The sequence below is a fragment of the Danio aesculapii genome, chromosome 19, assembly GCF_903798145.1.
Source record: "Danio aesculapii chromosome 19, fDanAes4.1, whole genome shotgun sequence".
NCBI lineage: Eukaryota > Metazoa > Chordata > Actinopteri > Cypriniformes > Danionidae > Danio > Danio aesculapii.
Genome location: NC_079453.1, coordinates 48,734,877 through 48,761,795, shown reverse-complemented (window position 1 = coordinate 48,761,795; position 26,919 = coordinate 48,734,877). Strand labels below are relative to the sequence as shown.

At 36.2% G+C, this 26,919-nt stretch overlaps 1 protein-coding gene across 2 annotated transcripts in view; it reads left to right on the top strand.

The window, feature by feature from the left end:
* Positions 1-3,613: 3,613 nt before the first annotated feature.
* Positions 3,614-26,919, top strand: part of ptdss1b (phosphatidylserine synthase 1b) — a 50,034-nt gene continuing 26,728 nt past the window's right edge. For both annotated transcript variants that reach the window (XM_056479447.1, XM_056479446.1), the window contains exons 1-6: positions 3,614-3,825; positions 8,554-8,645; positions 15,688-15,732; positions 15,823-15,947; positions 18,490-18,648; positions 22,836-22,987. In XM_056479447.1, the coding sequence (XP_056335422.1) occupies positions 3,647-3,825; positions 8,554-8,645; positions 15,688-15,732; positions 15,823-15,947; positions 18,490-18,648; positions 22,836-22,987 (752 nt within the window). In that variant the 5' untranslated portion in view covers positions 3,614-3,646. The remainder of the gene's footprint in view (positions 3,826-8,553; positions 8,646-15,687; positions 15,733-15,822; positions 15,948-18,489; positions 18,649-22,835; positions 22,988-26,919) is intronic.

The window sequence follows — 26,919 nt, the reverse complement described above, 5'->3', positions numbered from 1 at the left end:
AACTTATTTTATTTGTACATTTTACATTAAAATAAAGCAATTATTGAACTGAATTGAAAGAGAAAAAGATTATTATTAATTATTTTTTATTTTTTTATTTATTTTTATTTGTATTTTTATATTATTATTATTATTATTTCTTTATTTCTTTATTTTAGTAATACTAGTTATAATACTAATTTTAGTTATAATAGTAATTTACTGTGTTTACTATGCGTTTTAATATATATGTATGCTCTTTTTAATGTAAACTCTATAAATGCTTTGGCAATAATTGTTTTAACACGTGTCATGCCATTGAATTGGAAGAGAGAAAGAAAGATTTTTTATTAATTTTTTATGACTTATTATTGATAGTTTATTATTATTATTATTATTATTGTTCATTCATTTTCTTTTCGGCTTAGTCCCTTTATTCATCAGGGGTCACCACAGCGGAATGAACCGCCAATTTATCCAGCAAATGTTTTACGCAGCGGATGCCCTTCCAGCTGCAACCCAGTACTGGGAAACATCCATAAACTCCCATTCACACACATGCACTACAGACAAGTTAGCCTAATTAACCCAATTCTCCTATAGCGCATGTGGCTGTGGGGGAAAACGGAGCACCCTGAGGAAACCCACACCAACACAGGGAGACCATGCCAACTCCACACAGAAATGCCAACTGACCTAGCCGAGGCTCGAACCAGCGACCTTCTTCACCCCTATTATTATTTATTTATTTATTTATTTTAGTAATACCACTATTTACTGTGTTTGCTATGCTTTTTATTGTATATGCTCCTTTTAAAGTAAACTTTATAACTGCTTTGGCAATAGATTTGTAACATGCGCATGCCAATAAAGCAATTATTGAACTGACTTGAATTAAAATGAATTGAAAGAGAAATAAAGAGGTTTCTTCGGTCTTAACCTACATCCGATTAATGTATATTTGTTAAATTTCATGTGTTTGTGATTGCTGGCAATAATCCACTATTCAGGCCTATAGTTGTGCTTCATGGCGTGTCAAAGGAAATGATCTCTGTGTTTTGGTGTTGAGGAAACATGGTGATATAATGTGTTATAATGATGTCAAACCATTGTTTATTGACAGGTACTTCATTAACATGTTGACATGAATGCTCAGTGGTTAGCACTGTCACGCCACAAGAAGTCAGTATTACTGTGTGGAGTTTGCATGTTCTCCCCGTGTTGACGTGGGTTTCCTCCGGGTGCTCTGGTTTCCCCCACCGTCCAAACACATGCTGTACAGGTGATAGGGGAATTGGGTAAACTAAATTTGACATAGTGTAGTGTGTGTGTGTGTGTGTGTGTGTGTGTGTGTGTGTGTGTGAATGTGTGCATATGGGTTGCTGCGAAAAACATATGCTGGAATAGTTGGTGGTTCATTCTGCTGTGGCAACGCCTGATAAAATAAAGGGAGTGAGCCGAAGGAAATGAATTGATACATTTAATTCATACTTAAACTAAATCTTATTAATTTAATAGTTCGTTTACTGAATTAGACCAAAGTCCCTTTTGTATTCTATATTCTTGGATTGGACAAAACAACTACAGAGAACATCATCCAAATTTCCCGGTTCCCTCGTGTCAGATCCGCCAGCAGATGGAGATGTTGCTCTTCTCAGTTTTTTTTCTTCAAAAGTTTAGTTTCTCTCTGCCCTCCAGTGAACATCCTGAATCTGAGCCCTGCGAATGGGAGAAACTCTTACAGCGCCAATCATCCGCCAATCAAGAGCACCGAAGCAGGGCGGTGAGCTGTGTTGCCAAATCCGCATATTCACAGCTAAATTGTTGGACTTGTAATCCCTTGCAAGTATCAAAAAGAAAATAATATTACTAAAAAATCGTTAAATCGTTCAAATTAAGGTTTTTGGTAGTAAATTAATCACATTAGTCAATTAAACACATAAAAAATAAAAGTTTGTTTTGACATAAGATGTGTGTGTATTATACAGTCTAAACATACAAACACATACATAAAAGCCAAACTATTCAAAACTTGTTTCATTGATATATAAAAATTTATTTAGAATTTGTATCATATACATATTTCATATTAAAATAAAAATAAACAATTTCTCAAAGATAATCATGCATGTGTGGCTTTATATTTGCATAATAAATAAAAACAGTAAATAAAAACAAACACACAAACAGTAGGACTAAACAAACTTGTATTTTGGAGATGAATACAAGTGATAGCCCAGTGATAGTTTTTTTATAATAAAGTTTTGATATATTTACGACAGATGGGCGTCATGGTGGTGCAGTAGGTAGCACAATCGCCTTACAGCAAGAAGGTCTCTGGTTTAAGCCTCATCTGGGTCAGTTGGCATTTCTGTGTGGAGTTTGCATGTTCTCCCTGTGTTGGTGTGGGTTTCCTCCCGGTGCTCCGGTTTGGGAAAGCTAAAATTAGTGTATGTGCATGTGTGAATGAGTGTCTATCGATGTTTCCCAGTGATGGTTTGCAGCTGGAAGGGCATCCACTGTGTAAAACATATGCTGGATAAGTTGGTGGTTCATTCCGCTGTGGCGACCCCAGATTAATAAATTGACTAAGCTGAAAAGAAAATGAATGAATGAATATATTTACGACAGGAAATTTACAAACTATCTTCATTGATCATGATATTAATAATCAAGTGATTTTTTTTTTGTCTAGAAAAGATTATTTCATTTGTTAATAGAGAATCTTTTTAATTACTCATATACAGTGACTATTAATATAAAATAAATACGTTTATAGTTTTTCTTTCCCTAATAAAAAGGAGATAAAAAAACAAACAAACAAAAGGAGTTTATTGTAAAATCTAAAATATGTACTGTACATACAGGTGAAGTCAGAATTATTATTTACAAATGTAATTAATATATTTGCCTCTAATTTCTGTTTAACAGAGATAAGATTTTTCCCTAATTTCTAAACATAATAGTGTTTATAACTCATTTCTAATAATTGATTTAATCTTATCCATGATGACAGTATATAATATTAGACTAGAAAAAAGTGTTGCATGCAAAACTGTTGCAAACTATTTATTTGTGTTGAATTTAAACAAACAAATTAAATTTAATAATGTTCAACTAAATTTGTTTGTGTAAATTCAGCCCAAATAAATTGTTTACAACCACTTAACGTAAAAAAATTGAGTAAATCCAAGGAATCATCTTTGAATAATTTTTTTTCAGTGTAATATTCAGCTTAAAGTGACATTTAAAGGTAAACTAGGTTAATTAGGGTAAAGTTAGGGTAATTAGGCAAGTCATTGTATAACAGTGGTTTGTTCTGCAGACAATCCAAAGCAAATATTGCTTAAGGGGACTAATAATATTGACCTTAAAATGCTTTTAAAAAATGAAAACTGCTTTTATTCCAGCCAAAATAAAACAAATAAGATTTTCTCCAGAGGAAAAAAATATTATCAGACATTCTGTGAAAAGTTCCTGAATCTGTTAAACATCATTTGGGAAACATTTGAAAAAGAAAAAAATCACAGGAGGGTGAATAATTTTGATTTCAGCTGTGTGGGAGTGGCATGTTTGTTGCGAAGATCTGGCAACCCTGGCGGTGGGCGCGACTCAATCTAGCCGCAGAAGTTCGCTGTGTTTCGGTTACAGCGGTCAGAGATCCAGCATGGCGCCCAGTCAGGGCTCCAGGATGCTTAGTAAAGATGATGCTCAATATAAACTTCACTTTCGGATGGTAAACGAGCAGCAAGTGGAGGACATTACTATTGACTTCTTCTACAAACCGCACACCATAACTTTACTGACGTTCACCGTCGTCAGCATAATGTACTTTGCTTTTACCAGGTGAGTACACATCAGGTTTGTTATGACTGTCTGAACACACCTGATATTAATGTATTATTTCACCACGGAAAAAGCACGATGTTGTTATGATATTGTCAGTTTTTACAGATATTTTGGGATAAATGCCACTGTGGGATATGATTGAAAAACTGTTTACAACCTACCTGAGTACATTTCCTAAAGTAAATATGACCAGGTAAAATTAAAATAATTATTTAATAAATACACGGTCAGCTACTTAAACCAGAATAATTTTTTTCTACCAGTTATTTAGTTTAGTAAACTTTGTTTTAAGCTTAATAAATATGTATTTTAATTCAGACATTATAGGCATAGATACACGCACCGGCCACTTTATTAGGTACACCTGTCCATCTGCTCGTTAGCGCAAATTTCTAATCAACCAACCACATGGCTGCAACTCAATGCATTTAGGGATGTAGACATGGTCAAGACGATCTGCTGCAGTTCAAACTGAGCTTCAGTATGGGGAAGAAAGCTGATTTAAGTGACTTTGAACGTGGCATGGTTGTTGGTGCCTGACGGGCTGCTCTGAGTATTTCAGAAATTGCTGATCTACTGGGATTTTCACGCACAACCATCTCTAGGGTTTACAGAGAATGGTCTGAAAAAGAGGAAATATCCAGTGAGCGGCAGTTCTGTGGGCGCAAATGCCTTGTTGGTGCCAGAGGACAGAGGAGAATGGCCAGACTGGCTCCAGCTGATAGAAAGGCAACAGTAACTCAAATAAGCACTCGTTACAGCAGAGGTCTGCAGAAGAGCATCTCTGAACACACAACACGTCCAACCTTGAGGCGGATGGGCTACAGCAGTAGAAGACCACACCGGGTACCACTCCTGTCAGCTAAGAACAGGAAACTGAGGCTACAATTCACACTTTGGGTCCATTAGTACCAATTGAGCATCGTGTCAACACCACAGCCTACCTGAGTATTGTTGCTGACCATGTCCATCCCTTTATGACCACAGTGTCTCCATCTTCTGATGGCTACTTCCAGCAGGATAACACACCATGTCATAAGGCATGAATCTTCTCAGACTGGTTTCTTGAACATGACAATGAGTTCACTGTACTCAAATGGCCTTCACAGTCACCAGAGCTCAATCCAATAGAGCACCTTTGGGATGTGGTGGAACGGGAGATTGACATCATGGATGTGCAGCCGACAAATCTGCAGCAACTGCGTGATGCTATCATGTCAATATGGAGCAAAATCTCTGAGGAATATTTCCAGTAGCTTGTTGAATCTATGACATGAAGGATTAAGGCAGTTCTGAAGGCAAAAGTGGGTCCAATAATATTTTTAGTAAAGGTGTACCTAATAAAGTGGCCGGTGAGTGTAGATTGCCAACTCAATTTCTATTGACACAAAAATCACATGAAAAGTTAAAACTAGTTGCTAATTATGGGAACATTTACAGTGTTTAGTTTAATATGAGGTTTGTTATGACTGAACACAACTCACCCGCATCTATTAATATATTATATTTCACCACAGAAAAAAAAACATGATGGCGTTTTGCTATAATATTGTCAGTTTTTAACTCATATTAGGATAAATGCTAATCTGGGATATGATTTTAACACTTTTTTTTTTTGAGTACATTTCCCAATATTACGTCAGCCTAAAAATATTATAATATAGGTATTAATCAAATACCAAACAATTTTCTCATTTTAACCAGAAAAACCCAAAATATTTATATTATTTATTTAATAAATACATGTTCAGCTACTTAAACCAGAATTTTAATAAAAAAAAAAATATTTTCTATTAATTATTTAGATGCATAAACTTTAAGCTTTATAAATATGTCTTTTTAATTCAGACATTATAGATATCTATGTGTTGACAACTCGCTTCTGCTTTAATTATTGTTATTGACATTAATATAATGTATTCACCTGTAGGCATGGGCTGGTATAAGATTCTGACGGTATGATAACCTTGGATAAAAATATCCCGGTTTTACGGTATTGTGCTCACTGCTCTAAAATATGTTCTTGTTTTAATGTCTGGGTTAAAAACGAAAACTTTTTTCCCTTTTGAGCACAATATATTTAATTTTGAGAAACTTTAAAATTATTTTGGAGCAGTAAACATGTCAGGCTAAGTAAGTCATATAAATCATTGACTTCTGCTATCAAAAAACGTATTTTCTTTACATTTTAATCAGCATCTTTGGATATTTTTTCTACTGGAGATACTGTTGTCCTAAAACAAAACGCAAAAAAAAAAAAAATCTTGTATATACCGTGGGAACGATATAGCAGACAATGTTGGCGGTTATAAAAACCTTGACTTTTCCAAACCGTGGTATACCTTGAAAACAGTTATCGTGACTATTCAGCAGGCTATGTCAGCTGTTATAGTTAAACTAAAAATCCAATAAGTTAGTAAAGGTGTACCTAATAAAGTGGCCGGTGAGTGTAGATTGCCAACTCAATTTCTATTGACACAAAAATCACCTGAAAAGTTCAAACTAATTATGGGAATGTCTAAAATGTTTAGTTTAACCTGATATGTTAATATATATTTCAATGAGAAATATTCAGGTGTTTTTATTAGCAGAAAAACCAAAAATATTTCTATTATTTATTTAATAAATACATGGTCAGCTACTTAAACCAGAATTTATTTATTTTAAATTTTATTCTACCAATTATTTTATATAACTAAACTATGCTTTAAACTAATATGTCTTTTAAATCAGACATTATAGCTATAGATGAGCTGCAGAGTCACTTTTGCATGAACTATTTATTTTATTGACATTAATAATATAATATATTCACCTGTCTGTGCCAGCAGTTATAGTTAACAATCTAAAACCATACATGTCAAATGTTCAGTCGGTGTACTAATAATAACTTTTAGTGAGTAATAATTAATAAAAATATATATGGGTTAAAAGACAAGATGTCACGTTTGAACATGTCCATCAAATTAAACAAAACAAAAGTGATTTATTGATTAATTTTAACTGCAAGTATCTACAATTATTTACTGTTTATTCAAATTATTTTCATTCTGAATATTCCCGGAAGCGCAGGTTTGTTTACGTTATTCTCCAATAATGTTAGAGAACATTAAAACTAAGCCTGATGAAGACCATGTAGGTCGAAATGTTTTTGAGAGCTAAAGTGGCAGTGTGTCGATTCACTTTTGATCTTTAACATTAAAACTAAGCACATTAAAATGGCTTATAACATTATTAATAATAAAGTGCATTCTTATTTAAATGCACTTTTATCAAGAGTAAACGAACATTGTTATAAAACTACACAAAGTCTTATGGATATTACATTATGTTGGTTTAAAACTGCGTGAGCTCATCAGCCTTTTACATATTATTGGGCGTTTATGGAATAAACTGCCTGTGGATATTAAAAGTATTACAGAATATAGTTAAATAGTGAAATAGAATAGTATGCTGATGGATTTTACAGTATGTTTTAATGGTTATTTGTGAGACTGCTCTTACCATCAGACATATTTTGTTGGAATGTAGAAGTTTAAATTCCATTAGATCAGTGTTTCCCAACCCTGTTCCTGAAGGCACACCAACAGTACACATTTTCAACCTCTCCCTAATCAAACACACCTGAATCAACTTATCATAACATCAGAAGATAATCCAACACCTGAAGTTAATGGGTCAGATAACGGAGACATCCAAAATATTCAATTCAATTCAATTCCCCTTTATTTGTATAGCGCTTATACAATGTATATTGTGTCAAAGCAGCTTCACATAAAGGTCACAGTAAATAGGAACAGTGTAGTTCAGTTTGTAGTGTTTAAGTTCAGTTCAGTTGAGCTCAGTTCAGTGTGGTTTAATAATCACTACTGAGAGTCCAAATATTGAAGGGCAAATCCAACGATGCGCAGCTCTACAGATCCCGAACCATGCAAGCCAGTGGCGACAGCGGAGAGGGAAAAAAACTTCACTAATGGCGGAAGTGAAGAAAAAAAACCTTGAGAGAAACCAGGCTCAGTTGGGCACGACCATTTTAATTTCTCCGCTGGCCAAACGTCTTGTGCAGAGCTGCAGTCTCAGTGTTGTACTGTTGGTGTGCCTCCAGGAACAGGGTTGGGAAACACTGCATTAGATAACATTTTTATAAGGAGAGTATTTTGATGGACATTTTTAAAAGGTACCACCAGGAAGAGTTTTACATTTTTTTAAATCAAAAACAGAACTGAATAATCATATTTAACTTTGAATAAATTTGTGTGTGAATTTTATCTATTTATATTTTATATATTTGTCTAAGTAACTTTTTTTAATATAATACAAACTTGTTTTTATCATGTAATATTTTAATGTATATCCATTTGGCTGCGAAATAGCCATAAGTTGCTGATGTGGCAATAAATATGTAATAAATAAATAAATAATGGTTATTTGTGATTTGTATTTGAGTTTATTTTTATAATGTAGTTTCATCTGTTACGTGGAGTAGTATAATCTTCACATCAAGGACCACAGTGGAAATAAGTTCTGTTTTTAAACCTTTATCATGTATATCCTTGACGAATTAAGCAAATGCACTTATTGTTTAGTCAAATAAAAAGACAGACAGAAAGACTAATGTGTGAGGACTGAGTCTGGTGACACTGTGATATGTTATAGTTTAATGACGTTGTCATCACGGCTCTGATATGTTATCAGTTCCTCATGTTTTTTTTTTTATTATGGCAGGGATGATGGAGACTCTGATAAGAACCTGCGTGTGGGTTTGCTGCTGGTCGTCTCTTTCTTTCTTGTTATCAGCGTTCTCGCCTTTCCCAACGGTACAGTCATTTATCAGTAGAAACAAATATTGTAACAATAACCATCTTACACTGGATGCCTTTGTTAAAGGGCACCTATTATGCAAAAATGACATTTATAAGAGGTTTAAACGCAGTTGTGTGGTAATAGTGTGTAAATATACCCAGCTTTTAATGGTAAAACATATTAATTATATTGTTTATAATCAGACTTGATAAGAACAGTCTGCAGAAACACTTTGATTGACATTCTCTCTTTGTACGTGTCATCAGAGCGGAAAAGCCCCGCCCACTAGTGACCATCTCTCGCTTAGTATAGGATGTTAGTCTTTGTTTTTGAATCTGCCACTATGCTGACACAGGCATTTGTAGCTCCGCCCTCTTTTGACAAAGGCACAATCTCATTTGAATTTAAAGCGACAGTCACCAAGACGCCACAATTATTATCAAAGCCTAAAAGGGTCAGTTTCAGAGAGTTGTAAAACATTGTTTGTGTGTTATTTTGAGCTGAAACTTCACACACACACTCTAGAGCAGGGATGGGCAAACTCGATCCTGGAGGGCCGGTGTCCCTGCATAGTTTTGCACCAACCCTAATCAAACACACCTGCTTGTAGCTTTCCTGTGATCTTGAAGACACTAAATAGGGTGTTCAGGTGTGTTTGATTAGTGTTGGAGCAAAACTCTGCAGGGACACCGGCCCTCAAGGATCGAGTTTGCCCATCCCTGCTCTAGAGACATCTGAGACTTAAGTTACATCTTGTAAAAATTGCCTAATAGTTCCCTTTTAACTGGAATTTCTGCTATTATTTACTCACCAGGCTGTCTTTCAAAACTCATTTGACTTTCTTTTTCCCTGGAAGACAAAAGCCGAATATTTATTATAAATATTTATAGCTGAGTTTTCGAGCTTCCCTTTTTTACACTATGAAGTTTCAGGAATTTGCCTGAGTAAATCATACAGAGAGGAAGCACATTTAAATACATTATTAAAAAGTGTTAATGTGAAATGGAAATTGCTGCAGGCTTTTATTTCAGTGTAATGATGTATTTACAACTGAAAAAATTAATAATGAAAATAAAAAGCTAAATATTGAGTGGGGGGTGGAGTTTATTATTGTGCTCCTCCTATATAGCTGCACTATTCTGGCTAAAATGTGAATCACGATTTATTTTTGCTTAAAATCGAGATCACGATTTTCTCACGATTCTGTAAATGTAAAATAAAGGTTAATATGATTAGCCTATTATTATTGTTAATTCTCAAACATATGGTAAAACAGCAATAATAATATTAGGCCTGTGTGTAGGTCTGCTGTTGCTTAAAGGGCACCTATGGTGAAAAATCAACGCTATGTGTGTGTGTGTGTGTGTGTGTGTGTGTGTGGTGTGTGTGTGTGTGTGTGTGTGTGTGTGTGTGTGTGTGTGTGTGTGTGTGTGTGTGTGTCTGCGCTATGTGTGTGTGTGTGTGTATGTATGTGTCTGCGCTGTGTGTGTGTGTGTGTGTATGTATGTGTCTGCGCTATGTGTGTGTGTGTGTGTGTGTGTGTGTGTGTGTGTGTGTGTGTGTGTGTATGTGTCTGCGCTGTCTGTGTGTGTGTGTGTGTGTGTGTGTGTGTGTGTGTGTGTATGTGTCTGCGCTATGTGTGTGTGTGTGTGTGTGTGTCTGCGCTATGTGTGTGTGTGTGTGTGTGTGTGTGTCTGCGCTATGTGTGTGTGCGTGAACTTTGTAATGACATTGTGTGTGACTCATTGTTGCAAATCCACAAAAAAAATGCATCAAATACTGATTGTTAAAGTTCTTACTGTAGTATTTCTCACACACGTTACCTGAGATCTGCTTCCTGAGGCAGCCGAAGCTGACAGCGATTGCTGACAGGCATTTGGGAACGGTGGGCGGGGAGGACTAGCCTTAAAGGGCCAGTACAAAAAAAACAGCAAAACCTTTTTTCCAGCTGTAATACAGACACTTCAAACAGCTCTAATAAATAATCTGATGGGTGTTTTGAGCTGAAACTTTACAGACACATTCTGGGGACACAAAAGACTTATATTAAATATGAAAAAAGGGGTAACCTATGTGCCCTTTAAAATGCTAAATTTTGTACAGTCATTATGGTGGACTTGAACAGACTTTCAATATGTCCTGTTTGTTAATTCACAGTAAAATGAAGACATCAGAATATAGCTATTCATAATTATAAAGTTGATTTATTATGTTTAAGACGTGTACTTGTCATCTGTTATTGACAGCATTATTAGACCATTTGTTTTCACTGGTAAAATGAGACATTTGTCATTATCAGACTCCTTCTTGCATTATATTCAACATTATATATAAGCTAGAGTAGTTATACTGACACTGTTAAACATTTATTCTGATGCACAACACTGTGTGTTCGCTATGAAAGAAACAGATCAAATGCTTGTCGTAATCATAACTGTAAATTGCGATATGATCATTTAAATGATGTGTGCGGCCAGTTTCATTTTCACTTCCTAGTGTGGCTCATGGTTGCCGTCACTGTGAGAAAACACACACACATGCAAATCAAACCTCCCGCACGGCTCTCAAACGATCGCTCTGTGCAAAAAACTAAACGTTATTTACTACTTCATTACCTGTTATTCACAGCATATGCAGGTTCTGTTCACTAAAGTAGGCGTCATGCGTGCACGCGCACGTTCTCAGTAGTAAACAGCTGGCGGTCAGCTCACGTGTGGTTTCGCGGCCGTGAATACATCATTACATGAAGACAGAAATGACATTTCTGGGTTAATTATACCTTTTAGTACAGCATGTGACACTTTTAACACCATTTGAAGATGTCAATATTGCTGTGAAGACTTGTGCGACTGCCTTGCTTCTCTCCTGACCTTGAAAATATAATTGGCTAAATCGTAGAAAAAGCTGAATTAAGATCGTGTGTAGGGTCGAATTGAGATCGTGATCTTTTTTTTGATTAATCGTGCAGCCCTAGCTCCTCCTCTCATTTAAATAAAAAATCCATGTGAAACAGAAACTTTTATACCAGTTTGATTACGTATTTTAAGTTTTTCACCTTTTATTGGGATAGGATAGTGTGGAGGACAGACAGGAAAGCATTGGGAGCAGAGAGAGAGGGGAAGGATGGGCATAGGACCTCGAGCTGGGAATCAAACTCGGGTTGCCCTGAGCACTATGAGGCTATATGTCGGCACACTTAACCACTAGACTATAGGCGCCGACATTGATGTCATATTTAAAACTAAAACTGAATATGGAGTAGGGGGCGGGGTTTATTTGTGTTCCCCTACTCTCATTTAAATAAAAAAAACATGTGAAAGAAGTTTCTACAGACTTTAATACCAGTCTAATTACATATTCAAAACTGAAACTGAATATGGAGTAGGGGGCGGGGTTTATTTGTCTTCCCCTACTCTCATTTAAATAAAAAAAAAAAACACGTGAAAGAAGTTTCTACAGACTTTAATACCAGTTTAATTACATATTCAAAACTGAAACTGAATATGGAGTAGGGGGCGGGGTTTATTTGTGTTCCCCTACTCTCATTTAAATAAAAAAAAACATGTGACAGAAGTTTCTGCAGACTTTAATACTAGTTTAATTACATATTCAAAACTGAAACTGAATATGGAGTAGGGGGCGGGGTTTATTTGTGTTCCCCTACTCTCATTTAAATAAAAAAAAAAACATGTGAAAGAAGTTTCTACAGACTTTAAAACCAGTCTAATTACATATTCAAAACTGAAACTGAATATGGAGTAGGGGGCGGGGTTTATTTGTGTTCCCCTACTCTCATTTAAATAAAAAAAACATGTGAAAGAAGTTTCTACAGACTTTAAAACCAGTCTAATTACATATTCAAAACTGAAACTGAATATGGAGTAGGGGGCGGGGTTTATTTGTGTTCCCCTACTCTCATTTAAATAATAAAAAAACATGTGAAAGAAGTTTCTACAGACTTTAATACCAGTCTAATTACATATTCAAAACTGAAACTGAATATGGAGTAGGGGGCGGGGTTTATTTGTGTTCCCCTACTCTCATTTAAATAAAAAAAACATGTGAAAGAAGTTTCTGCAGACTTTAATACCAGTTTAATTACATATTTAAAACTGAAACTGAATATGGAGTAGGGGGCGGGGTTTATTTGTGTTCCCCTACTCTCATTTAAATAAAAAAAAACATGTGAAAGAAGTTTCTGCAGACTTTAATACCAGTTTAATTACATATTCAAAACTGAAACTGAATATGGAGCAGGGGGTTTATTTGTGTTCCCCTACTCTCATTTAAATAAAAAAAAACACGTGAAAGAAGTTTCTGCAGACTTTATTACCAGTTTAATTACATATTCAAAACTGAAACTGAATATGGAGTAGGGGGCGGGGTTTATTTGTGTTCCCCTACTCTCATTTAAATAAAAAAAAACATGTGAAAGAAGTTTCTGCAGACTTTAATACCAGTTTAATTACATATTCAAAACTGAAACTGAATATGGAGTAGGGGGCGGGGTTTATTTGTGTTCCCCTACTCTCATTTAAATAAAAAAAAAAAAAACATGTGAAAGAAGTTTCTACAGACTTTAAAACCAGTCTAATTACATATTCAAAACTGAAACTGAATATGGAGTAGGGGGCGGGGTTTATTTGTGTTCCCCTACTCTCATTTAAATAATAAAAAAACATGTGAAAGAAGTTTCTACAGACTTTAATACCAGTCTAATTACATATTCAAAACTGAAACTGAATATGGAGTAGGGGGCGGGGTTTATTTGTGTTCCCCTACTCTCATTTAAATAAAAAAAACATGTGAAAGAAGTTTCTGCAGACTTTAATACCAGTTTAATTACATATTTAAAACTGAAACTGAATATGGAGTAGGGGGCGGGGTTTATTTGTGTTCCCCTACTCTCATTTAAATAAAAAAAAAACATGTGAAAGAAGTTTCTGCAGACTTTAATACCAGTTTAATTACATATTCAAAACTGAAACTGAATATGGAGTAGGGGGCGGGTTTTATTTGTGTTCCCCTACTCTCATTTAAATAAAAAAAAACATGTGAAAGAAGTTTCTACAGACTTTAATACCAGTTTAATTACATATTCAAAACTGAAACTGAATATGGAGTAGGGGGCGGGGTTTATTTGTGTTCCCCTACTCTCATTTAAATAAAAAAAAACATGTGAAAGAAGTTTCTACAGACTTTAATACTAGTTTAATTACATATTCAAAACTGAAACTGAATATGGAGTAGGGGGCGGGGTTTATTTGTGTTCCCCTACTCTCATTTAAATAAAAAAAAACATGTGAAAGAAGTTTCTGCAGACTTTAATACCAGTTTAATTACATATTCAAAACTGAAACTGAATATGGAGTAGGGGGCGGGGTTTATTTGTGTTCCCCTACTCTCATTTAAATAAAAAAAAACATGTGAAAGAAGTTTCTGCAGACTTTAATACTAGTTTAATTACATATTCAAAACTGAAACTGAATATGGAGTAGGGGGCGGGGTTTATTTGTGTTCCCCTACTCTCATTTAAATAATAAAAAAACATGTGAAAGAAGTTTCTGCAGACTTTAATACCAGTTTAATTACATATTTAAAACTGAAACTGAATATGGAGTAGGGGGCGGGGTTTATTTGTGTTCCCCTACTCTCATTTAAATAAAAAAAAACATGTGAAAGAAGTTTCTACAGACTTTAATACCAGTCTGATTACATATTCAAAACTGAAACTGAATGTGGAGTAGGGGGTGGGGTTTATTTGTGTTCCCCTACTCTCATTTAAATAAAAAAAAACATGTGAAAGAAGTTTCTACAGACTTTAATACCAGTTTAATTACATATTCAAAACTGAAACTGAATATGGAGTAGGGGGCGGGGTTTTTATTTTGTGCTCCTTCTCTCATTTAAATACATAAAAAATCCATGTAAAACAGAAGTTGCTGCGGACTTTTATACCAGTTTGATTACGTATTTGAAACTGAATTTATATAAAAATATATAAAAATAATATAGTTTGTGACTATTTCAATTATTAACTACGCCTTCAAGCTAAAGAGAATTGGGACAAGGGGAAGGGCTAAGGGCTAGAATTGGGATTGGGCCTTATTCTGGCATACGTTCATTTTTAGGAATGTTTCTATGCAAAGTTTTACAAGTGAGACCTTAGCTCTTTAAGCATTTCACACATTAGCAATTCATTCATTCATTCATTTTCTTTTCGGCTTAGTCCCTTTATTAATCCAGGGTCGCCACAGCGGAATGAACCGCCAACTTATCCAGCATATGTTTTACGCAGCGGATGCCCTTCCAGCCGCAACCCATCTCTGGGAAACCCATACACACTCATTTGCACACATACATACACTATGGACACATACATACACTCACCCAATTCACCTGTACCACATGTCTTTGGACTGTGGGGGAAACCGGAGCACCCGGAGGAAACCAGGGAGAACATGCAGGGAGAACATGCAAACTCCACACAGAAACGCCAACTGACCCAGCCAAGGCTCGAACCAGCGACCTTCTTGCTATGAGGCGACAGCACTACCTACTGCACCACTGCGTTGCCCCCACATTAGCAATAATACATTCAAAAATTTTCCTTCGGCTCAGTCCCTTTATTCATCAGGGGTCACCACAGCGGAATGAACCGCCAAGTTATCGAGCATATGTTCTACACAGCGAATACTCTTCCAGCTGCAACCCAGTACTGGGAAACATCCATACACACTCATTCACACATCCACTACGGCCAATTTAGTTCATCAACATGGGGAGAACATGCAAACTCCACACAGAAATGCCAACTGACCCAGCTGGGACTCGAACCAGCAACCTTCTTGCTGTGAGGCGACAGTGGCACTGAGCCACTGTGTCGCCCTTTATATTATATTATTTACAAAAAATGATTTCTGGCATACATTCACTTTAAGGAAGGTTTCTACACAAAGTTATATAAATGAGACCCCGGCTATTCACACATTAGCAATAATACTATAGTATATACTAATGCAATACATGCATTTTTTTTGTAAATGTGACTTTCAGGTCCTTTCACGCGACCCCATCCTTCTGTATGGCGCATGGTGTTTGGTGAGTGTGTTAAATCTTTCATTTGTGCCGTCTTATCAGCAGCTCTGTTGATTTAACCAACAATATTTAGATGTATTGGTTTATTTTCAGGTCTCAGCGTGCTTTATTTCCTCTTTCTGGTGTTCCTCATCTTCCTGAACTGGGATCAGGTGAAAGCGCTGTTGTATTGGCTCGACCCAAATCTGCGTTACGCCAAACGAGAAGCAGATGTGATGGTGAGAAATCCCATATCTCAGGACAGAAACTGATGTCTAGGAATAAAGATTTCAGATGAGAGTACATGAGTATTTTGGGCCTGCACTGATCCTAAAATAGATCCTAAAAGAGTCGTTTAATGTGATATCAGAGGATTCTTGTGCTAAATATGCCTGGCAAGAGTTCTTTGCTGTAAATAACTACACTGCATGACATTTCAAAGGCTGTTTTCTATAAATCGTTTTACTGTTTGCTTAAATAATATACAAAAACAGTCATTATTACACTTGTAATATAATGTCTGTAAATTAAGATGCAATATCAGTGTCATGTGATTCAGAATGCTCTTAATTGCAATTTCAGGGACTTTATACTAAAAATTAATGGCAATAGAACATAAAAATTATTAATATTAATAATAAATTTAATTAATTAATAAAAAATACATTGTTTTAATTATGTGTATATTCATTCATTTATTTTTGAATATTATAATGTATATTTATGTATAATAAATAGTAAAAATATACAATATAATTCATATATCAATCATTTTTATTGTATTTAAGTATTATTAATAGTAATTATAATATTAGTTAAATATTAAATAATTATTTATAAATATTAATATTTATGCGTTGTGTAGATATATATAATTTAATAATTATTATAATAGTAAAATATTATATAGTTATAAATATTATATAATATTTATGAATTCTATATATATTTATGAATTCTCTCTCTCTCTCTATATATATATATATATATATATATATATATATATAATTTTTTATTTTTTTATTATTACTACTAATAATAATAATAAAGGGACTAAGCCAAGCAAAATGAAAGTAATAATGAATAAAAGTAACTATAATAATAGTAAAATTCTGTAATATTGCTATTTTATACGTTAAACACATTTATATTGACTGAACGTGTAGCATAGGATAATCGAAACCCTAAATTAAATAAATTAATTGCAATTTCAGGGACTTTATACTAAAAATTAATGGCAATAGAACATGAAAATTATTAATATTAATAATACATTTAATTAATTAATAAAAAATACATTCTGTTTTAATTATGTGTATATTCATTCATTTAGTTTTGAATATTATAATATATATTTATGTATAATAAATAGTAAAAATATACAATATAATTCATATATCAATCATTTTATTGTATTTAAGTATTATTAATAGTAATTATAATATTAATTAAATATTAAATAATCATTTATAAAAATTTATATTTATGCGTTGTGTAGATATATATAATTTAATAATTATTATAATAGTAAAATATTATATAGTTATAAATATTATATAATATGTATGAATTATATATATATATATATATATGTATATATGTGTGTATATATATATATATATATATATATATATATATATATATATATATATATATATATATATATAAATAATTTTTATTTATTTATTTTTATTATTACTAAAAAGCCGAAGCAAAATGAAAGTATTAATGAATAAAAATAATTATAATAATAGTAAAATTCTGAAATATTGCTATTTTATACTTTAAACTCATTTATATTGACTGAACGTGCATAGGATAATCGAAACCCTAAATTAAATCTATAAACAAACAAGCGTGCTCAGTATCACATAATCAGCAAGACAATCGTATTAATTTTTCCAGCCGGCTGCGGTCTCAGTAAACTAGCGCACAGATTATGTCTGAGCTGTGTGATCTGAAACCCTTCCCTCAGTGTGTGTGTGTGTGTGTGTGTTTCTAATCCACTGAATTATGATTAATTACAGTAAAGAGATAATGCTGGCTTTCTGTAAGAGGTTTCCATGTCTGAGAGGACGGCCTGAGACCTTATGATTATTACAGTCTTCATACAAGGACATCAGGCTTTTTAAAAGAAAAAAAACAACAACAACAGTGTATTATAGCGGTTTAACGGATCACAAGTTTCACAGTTCAGATCACACTACAGTTTTTGAGTCACAGATCAGACCATTTTTCTTGATTAGCCAAAAAGGAGAGGAGATAAATATCACTTGTAATTGTAATAAGAATAAAAGTCAACAAATAACCAGCTGGGGCGGCATGGTGGCTCAGTGGTTAGGACTGTGGCCTCACAGCAAGAAGGTAGCTGGTTCGAGTTCCGGCTGGATCAGTTGTCATTTCTGTGTGGAGTTTGCATGTTCTCCCTATGTTGGTGTGGATTTCCTCCGGGTGCTCCGGTTTCACCCACAGTCCAAACACATGCGCTAATTGAGGAACTAAATTGGCCATAGTGTATGAGTGTGTGTGAATGTGAGCGTGTATGGGTGTTTCCCAGTACTGGGTTGCAGCTGGAAGGGCATCCACAGCGTGAGACATGGCAGTTCATTCCACTGTGGCGACCCCTGATAAATAAGGGACTAAGCCGAAGGAAAATGAATGAATGAAATGAGTAAAACTGAATCTGATGCAGTACTGATGCAGTAGTTTAAAATGCAATCAGGTGTAGTGTATATATAGAGATGATATTGTTTCTTATGGGTTTTTATTATTTTATTACAGGAGTATGCCATAAACTGTCACGTGATCACCTGGGAGCGGATTCTGAGTCATTTCGACATCTTTGCCTTGGCTCATTTTTGGGGTTGGGCTATGAAAGCTTTGCTCATCCGCAGCTATGGACTCTGCTGGACCATCAGCATCACATGGGAGCTCACTGAGGTAATACACTAAACTTAAAACAGGAAATAAAAAACGAGAACTTTTGGACTTTTATTTAAGGCTTGCAATGCAAATCTATTTAGATTCACTTGATTAGTAAACAAGTCCTGTTGGGAAGAGGTCAAATGTGTAGTTTTTACTGTCGATCATCAGTTGGCAGCATTAACCCTTTAGATAGGCCTGTGGAAAAGAGCTTCTGGCTTGTATATGGAGTTCAGTGGAGTAAAACAGCAGATTATAATGTGTGTGTAGAAATACACTTACTGTGTTTACTGTGTCTGAGAGCTGAGGGGCGCACTTTTGATTTCCTCAGATGTATCAAGGTCTCTCACTCTCTCTTTCTCACACAAACACACACATTATACTCATAGGTGGAGCGTGTGTAAGGCTGGGGAAGGCTTAGCCTCCCCCTGGCCAGAGACCACGGAGATAGCAGCAAAGAAAAAAAATGCATTGAAAACATGTAACGGGTGTAAGGCGTAATATGAATGTAATTTAATGTTGATGATTAACAACACTTTAGCTATTGTAAGTTTGTCAATCAAATTTAAAGTCCCCCTCCGCACAAAAATGGAAGTGTCCAACCCCGCATGTTACACTGATGAGCGCTGTTTATAAATGGAGTTCGCAGCTGCTCTGAAAACCAAACCAGAAGTGCTGGCCAGCGGACTATTTTGATTTGCTGGTCAAGGACATAAGTAATAAAAAGACACATGAGTATTATGAGAGAGGTATAATAAAATACTATTCTGGTTTAATTTGTTTTCAGCATTAAATTGGTAGTTTGATTGTAACGTAGTCTAGCCTATAGTGTAGTAATCTTGTTTAGGCAATCGTTTGGAGTTTTATATTTTAAAGCTCAAATATTTATTGCTGAATTACAAGTTCAGTTTTCAAATGGCCTTGTGAAAAAGAGAATGATTTCATATTCTCGGGACCTGCGCATCCAGAGGCGACCTAGGTGCGCCTAGGGTGGCAGAATAGTGAGGGTTGCGTCCGTAATGATGAATTTTCAGCTTTATTACTTCTGTCTTCAGAGTCACACGATCCTTCAGAAATCACTCTAATATTTTTATTATTATTATTGGTAATAGTACTAAAAGCGACAAGTATTAATAATTTCATTTGAAACTGCATATAGTAACCAATAAATAAATATTTAATAAATAAGAATTTAGCAATTTTTTAATATTTAATAAATTATGAACAGAATAATTTTAATTAGACTTTTAAATAAAAGTAATAATAAATAAAAAATAAATAAACTAACCCCAAACTTCTGACCGGTAGTGTAGATCAGTTGGTTAATTTAATAAAATAATTTAATATGCATGTTGATTATAATAGACGTTTGTTGATAGGTGGTGCTTTTGTTAAAACCTCTTCTTGGTCGGTCGCAAATCTTTTTAAATGCATTAAAGGGCAGCGCATATATTAGCCTTACCCTGGAGTTTGTTCACCCTCCACCTATGACTATACTCCATATAAAAGCCAGAAACTAATGCTTTTTTTTGCACTGCAACTGATGATCAACAGTAAAAATTGCACATTTTGCCTCTTCTCAACAGGGAAAACCAACAACAATCAAGCATGCATGATTATAAGCTGTCATGGCTTTGCAATTTAAACATGTCATTATAATGGAAGTCAATAAGGCCAAAAGCAGCCACCAACGCAACCAAAAAGTAGTCAATTTTCCTGGTGTATTATTGAATTTTTGAAAAATTCAAAAGCATTTCCCCTAAATATGCAAAAATAAAATTTATCATCAAAGATCATCCCATTTGCTGTATTACAGTGGCCAAATTAGGACTCAAAATCACCCCTGAGTGGATGAAAACATCCCCAACTGCACACATGGGTTAATGATCTGCATGCATTATTCAAAGGATTATTTGTTTGTGTGTTCATTATGAGGCTTCATATCAGGGGTCTGTTCTTCATACCTCGCTTAAATGATCTAAGATGATTTGGCAGATCCTGGATCTGTTAATCTTGATAACTGATCTCTGGCTAATTTGGTTCTTCAAACAAGTTCGCGAATCAGATTAAAATGTCTGGATGAACTGATCTGAGATCACTGTGTGTTGTGAAGGACAGATCTATCGAACCACGAAATCATGATCAGCAATGCAGCGATTGGCTGACGGCACAGCAGCGTAATGACATCATCTGATTAATATTCAATTATCCATCTGAGGAAAAATTGTTTCAAATTTGTAGTACAATAAAGTATGATATACTATGATACGCAATAACTTTCCACCTTTGTTGTGAACTGCAGGCTTTACACTTTCATGTGTCAAGAAGAGTATTTAGCTATTTATTTAGTTATTTAACATTTTAGGCTGCATTTACACTGCAAATCTTGATGGTCTATACCGATTTTATGAATGTATCAGATTTTTTTTGATGACCTGCTCACATCATCTTTTAAAAGTGACTCGTATCTGATCGTCTGCATTTACACAGCACACAGCAAAGGCGCAATGACCAGGAAAATAAAGAGCGGGCGCTGACTGACAGCTGATAATTAAAGAGTGCTCTTTTCTCTATTCCTCTAATCTGTTCTCAGCTTTTGACAAGCTGTTTTACTATAGTTTATGACAGAAAGGTTCTCATTTGTCCGTCTTCTTTAGATATATAGGCTTTTCTAAACCTTTAGGCATCTTAATGTCATGTCCATGACGTGATTTATGCACGTGATGTATGCACTAGTTTAATATTAGTTTATATTAGTTAGGTGGCAGGCATTGCGCTCTCTCGCTCTTGTTAACATGCTCAAATACATGTACTTTATGACAATATAAAAGCTGTTTAAGTCCTCGTGTATGAGATTCAAGGTTTGGGACTCTGCTGAAGTCTGTTCTGAAATGAAAGCGTCAGACTTGACGTCATTCTTTATGGTTTTTAATGACGCGCGATTCGCATTGACAGGTGAAAATCCGATCTACCTGCTTACACTGCAGACACGAGAACACAGATCTGATTCATATCGGATAAATTTCCACATATGAACAAGGCCTGAATCTGATTTGAGTAAATCGTAATCCATGTGATTTGTTCCTGTTTACACGTACATAGGCCATATCCGATCTGTGCCACATGAGAGAAAAAAATCTGAATTTAGTCTCTTGAACAGTGCAGTGTAAATGCAGCCTTAGATTGGACTTTCTTTACTATAGTAGCCTAAGGCCTATTTTAGTTAGGCGTAAGGAATTCAAATTAATTTTGCATCAAAAAAGCATTTTGATATCGGTAAAGGCGTCTGCACCTTTTGCAGAGCATCAAATCACAGACATATTAGCGGTCAAAACATGTGCATGACTGCATAAATGTATTATTCCTTTATAAAAAACAAACAAAAAACAGTCGAATATTGCGCATGTCTATTATTAAACAGAAATTGTATTAAAACTGGATCAGTAAATAGTACTGTATCTAAATCTAAAAAATCCATATTAATAAATGTCCTCTTTGATCCCCTTGGGGAGAACCACACAGGTTATGTACTTTAATCTCTATATATTTTAAAAACGTATATGTAAATAAACATAAATATTATTAATTATTTAATATTAAATATTATTAATTACTATAAATGTGTATTTATAAACTTTATTTTTTACCTGTTTACTTTTTTTCCAAGTGTATATAATCAATAGGTTACTACTGTAAGAAAATATCAAAATTCTGTACTTTCAGTATCACCTTTGCTTGAACTAACCCAGGGATGGGCAAACTCGATCCTGGAGGGCCGGTGTCCCTGCATAGTTTTGCACCAACCCTAATCAAACACACCTGCTTGTAGCTTTCTAGTGATCTTGAAGACACTAATTAGGGTGTTCAGGTGTGTTTGATTAGTGTTGGAGCAAAACTCTGCAGGGACACCGGCCCTCGAGGATCGAGTTTGCCCATGCCTGAACTAACCCAATCTAATCCTGTTTATATGAAATAAACCTGCTCCAGAGCAGGTTTGAGCTACCAGAACTGTTGCTATGACAACAACTCTCGGATGAGTTTTGAAGAACGAAACTATCCTGGATCCAGTCAAATTGTCAATAACCAAATCCAGCTAACTGAGTAATCCACGTTCGAGGAACGTCCCCCAGGTCTATAATATCACGATTATCATCATGGCTTGTAGCTTCATCTTTCTCTCTTTTCACTGCTTCTTCCTGATTCAGCTATTCTTCATGCACCTCCTGCCAAACTTTGCGGAGTGCTGGTGGGATCAGGTTATTCTCGATATCCTGCTGTGCAACGGTGGAGGTATTTGGCTTGGCATGACTGTGTGCCGCTTTCTGGAGATGCGCACCTACCGTTGGGCCAGTATCAAGTAAGCTGCATTCATGCTAATATTAAAGAGCCCATATTATACATGAAATAGGGTCATATGTAGGTTGTAAGGGTCTCCAACAACAGTCTAATATGCATGCAAGGTCAAACAACACTTTGATGGTCTTATAATCTGCATTTATTTTTACCTAATTATCCCAGCGACTCCCATATGAATCGTTCAGCGATTCATTTGTTCCCAACCCCCTCCTCTTTTTCTCTCTCTCTCTCTCTCTCTCTCTCTCTCTCTCACACACACACACACACACACACACACACACAACGCTCCTCAGAAGAACTAGGGAGAGCGACGCGAGTCTCCTGTCTCCTAGCCCCTAGGCGTCACACACTCGACCTGCTCTTTTTCTCTCTCTCACACACACACACACACACACACACACAAACACAAACACACACACATCACGCTCCTCCTCAGAACTAGGGAGATCGACACGAGTCTCCTGTCTCCTAGCTTACGATGGCCATAGCAACGACAAACGGCAGTGGAACGCGAGCTCACAAAAGCCTTTAACGTTAAATCCGTAAACAAAGCGGCACGCGTCGCGTTTTTAACGTGGCTTACATGTGATAAGAGAATATAAAGAGTAACCGCGTGTACTGTACCAGGTTAACAAGTAACAAAACACAATAAATACATAATTTGCAAGCTAGAGTAAACGAGGCAACAATTTTAATCGCACTTACTTACACTAGTGAATAAACCTCAACCACTGACTCTTCACAGTTTCATCTTTGGGTAGAGACTGTCAATATTATCCATCTGAGCACAGCATGACTTCATTCGACCGGCGGCGTCTGTGTGTGTGTGTCCAGTGTTTTTCTGTGTTAGTGGGCGGGGCCGCAGGTTTCAAATCTCCCGGGTTTGCGCGCGTAACTACTGGCGAGGCTTGTGTTTCGTAGCCGCGTCATCGCGAAACACCTAATGACTCGTTATCAAGACGACTCGTTTGAAGCACTATGAGTCGACTCTTTTATAGATGAATCAATAGTTTTAAACACTGTACACTTACAGATTTAAGCCTTAGCTGGATATTTCACTTCACTTAGAGCTGTGTTACACACTACATGGAAGGGCATTTTCAAAAACCCATAATATGGGCTCTTTAAGAATATTTAAGTTAGGGATGGGCGGCACGGTAGCTCAGTGGTTAGCACTGTGGCCTCACAGCAAGAAGGTTGCTGGTTTGAGTCCCGGCTGGGCCTGTTGGCATTTCTGTGTGGAGTATGTTCTCCACGTGTTGGCGTGGGTTTCCTCTGGGTGCTCCAGTTTCCCACACTGTGAAAACGCATGCGCTATAAGGAAATTGATGAACTAAATTAGCCGTAGTGTATAAGTGTGAATGAGAGTGTGTATGGGTGTTTCCCAGTACTGAGTTGCAGCTGGAAGGGTATCTGCTGTGTAAAACATATGCTGGAATTGTTGGTGGTTCATTCTGCTGTGGCGACCACTGATTAATAGAGAGTAATCCGAAAAAGCAATGAATGAATGAATGAATGAATGATTGAAGTTAGGGATGGACGGCACAGTGGCTCAGTGGTTAGCACTGTGGCCTCATAGCAAGAAGGTCGCTGGTTCGAGTTCCGGCTGGGTCAGTTGGTGTTTCTGTGCGGAGTTTGCATGTTCTTCTCTCCGACCAGTGGGTTTCCTCCGGGTGCTCCGGTTTCCCCCACAGTCCAAAGACATGTGCTATAGGTGAATTGATGAACCAAATTGGCCATAGCGCCCTACTGAAAAAAACAGCTTGGTTTAAGCTGGATTTTTCAGCAGCGAGTGTATGAGTGTTTATGGGTGTTTCCCAGTACTGCGTTGCAGCTCCCAGTACAGGTGGTCCGATGTGTAATGTGTTGGAATAGTTGGCGGTTTATTCCGCTGTGGTGACCTCTGATAAATAATGGCCCGTTTCCACTGAGTGGTACGGTACGGTTCAGTTTGGTAAGCTTTTATAGCCGTTTCCACTGTCAAAAAGCGTACCAAACCGAACCGTACCGTACCACTTTTTCGGCACTCTTTCGAAAGGGTACCAAACACAAGAAAGGGTACCAAAAGGTGGAGCCACACGCGCAGCTGAACGCTATTGGTTTACAGAGATACGTCATTCGCTTACGCAACAAGCCAGAATGAAAACAAAAAACCCGCCATGTTTGAAAAACACAGCGAGAGATTATATACAATTATAAATACATATAATAACGAGCCATGGTCGATCTGGGCTCAAACAAACCTTGTCGTCGACTTGATGAACAGCCACAAACCAAGAAGAGCAGATTTACCCTGTGCCCTGTAGTTTTTTACGAGCCAGTCTGAGGCGCAAGCGGTTTCGCTTTCTTGCTAGCGCTCGCGCGCGTCGAACATTATATCTGAAATAACAAACTTCTTGAGCTGATGATAATAACCTGCGCTTGATTATTGACGTGCTTTTGAAACCCGATCCTGTCAGACACTGACAAACGCGAGAGTGAAGCGTGAAGAAACAAAGGAGAAGCCGGAGAAAAGGAGCACATTATTTTACAGCAAACATGAACAAAATGCCATGATTAACTCACTTATTATCTTCACCTTTTGAACTAATATGAACCGGGAATGATGGAATTGTTCTCTAACAGAGGCTACATGTGCTGCTGAAGATTACAGACACATATGAGAGGTTAACACTGACTGTAGGCTATAATTTGTGTTGTTTTGAACCTAAATACGGGCGAAATGTCTGCTGTGTGTAGTTCTTCTGTAGTTGGTAACATATCGGAGACTGTAAGGAGCTGTATGTGTCTATATATGTTCATTTATTTAGTTAATTAATATAATTACAGCTTTCCAGAAAACTGCCGGTAATTTTCCGGAAAGGTCTGTATGTGTGAAAGGGGCTAATGTTACTCCCTTTAAATGCTCAGTCACAGGCCTTAAAACACATGCATATGCTAAACCTTCACTCTATTGTGGTTAAACTTAGCAGTGACTCTACAAATGTTGTGTTCTGGAGCTCCTGGTCAACTATAATTCAGACTCAACATTGCACGTCTTGTGGATGCGCACAATGCGATATCAATGCTGAAACTATACTTTGTTGATGCGTGATCCAAATATTCATAGCTTGAAGCAGATGTAAATATGAGCCGTTTGTGCTGCGTTCCCAGTGTGATGCTATCAACATTTTACAGCAACAATGCTAACAATGCTGTATATGTGCCAAATATTGTAGTGATGTGTTAAATAATTCTAACAGCGTTAACAAGTGCCAGCAGCATGTTCAAAGGTGTTGGAAAAATTAGATTTTAAATAATTAAATGATGATTTTAATGATGCAACATTTTAATCTTGGTGCAATATGCTAGCACGGATGTTACATCATATATTGTAACACATGAGCAGCATTTTATTGTCCGGTAGAAAAAGAATTCGGCTTAGTCCCTTTATTCATCAGGGGTCACCACAGCGGAATGAACCGCCAACTTATCCAGCACATGCTTTACACAGCAGATGCCCTTTTAGCTGGAAACACCCATACACACTCATTCACACTCATACACTATGGCCAGTTTAGTTCATCAATTCCCCTATAGTGCATATGTTTGGACTGTGGGGGAAACCGGAGCACCCTGAGGAAACCCACGCCAACACGGGGAGAACATGCCAACTCCACACAGAAATGCCAACTGACCCAAATGGGACTCGAACCAGTGACCTTCTTGCAGTGAGGTGACAGTGCTAACCACTGAGCCACCGTGTCACCTCAAACAGACAAGCTTTTTAAAGTTACCTCACAATTTTAGACCTAGCTTTGCCAATATAGTGTGACAGTTTGCCACCAGACATCACTCGTCTACAGTTGCATTCGTTTACTTAACCGTCTCATTTGCTGCCACACAGAAATGACACGCCTAACCTTTAGCGCTATCACCTGTGTAGGATGTGTG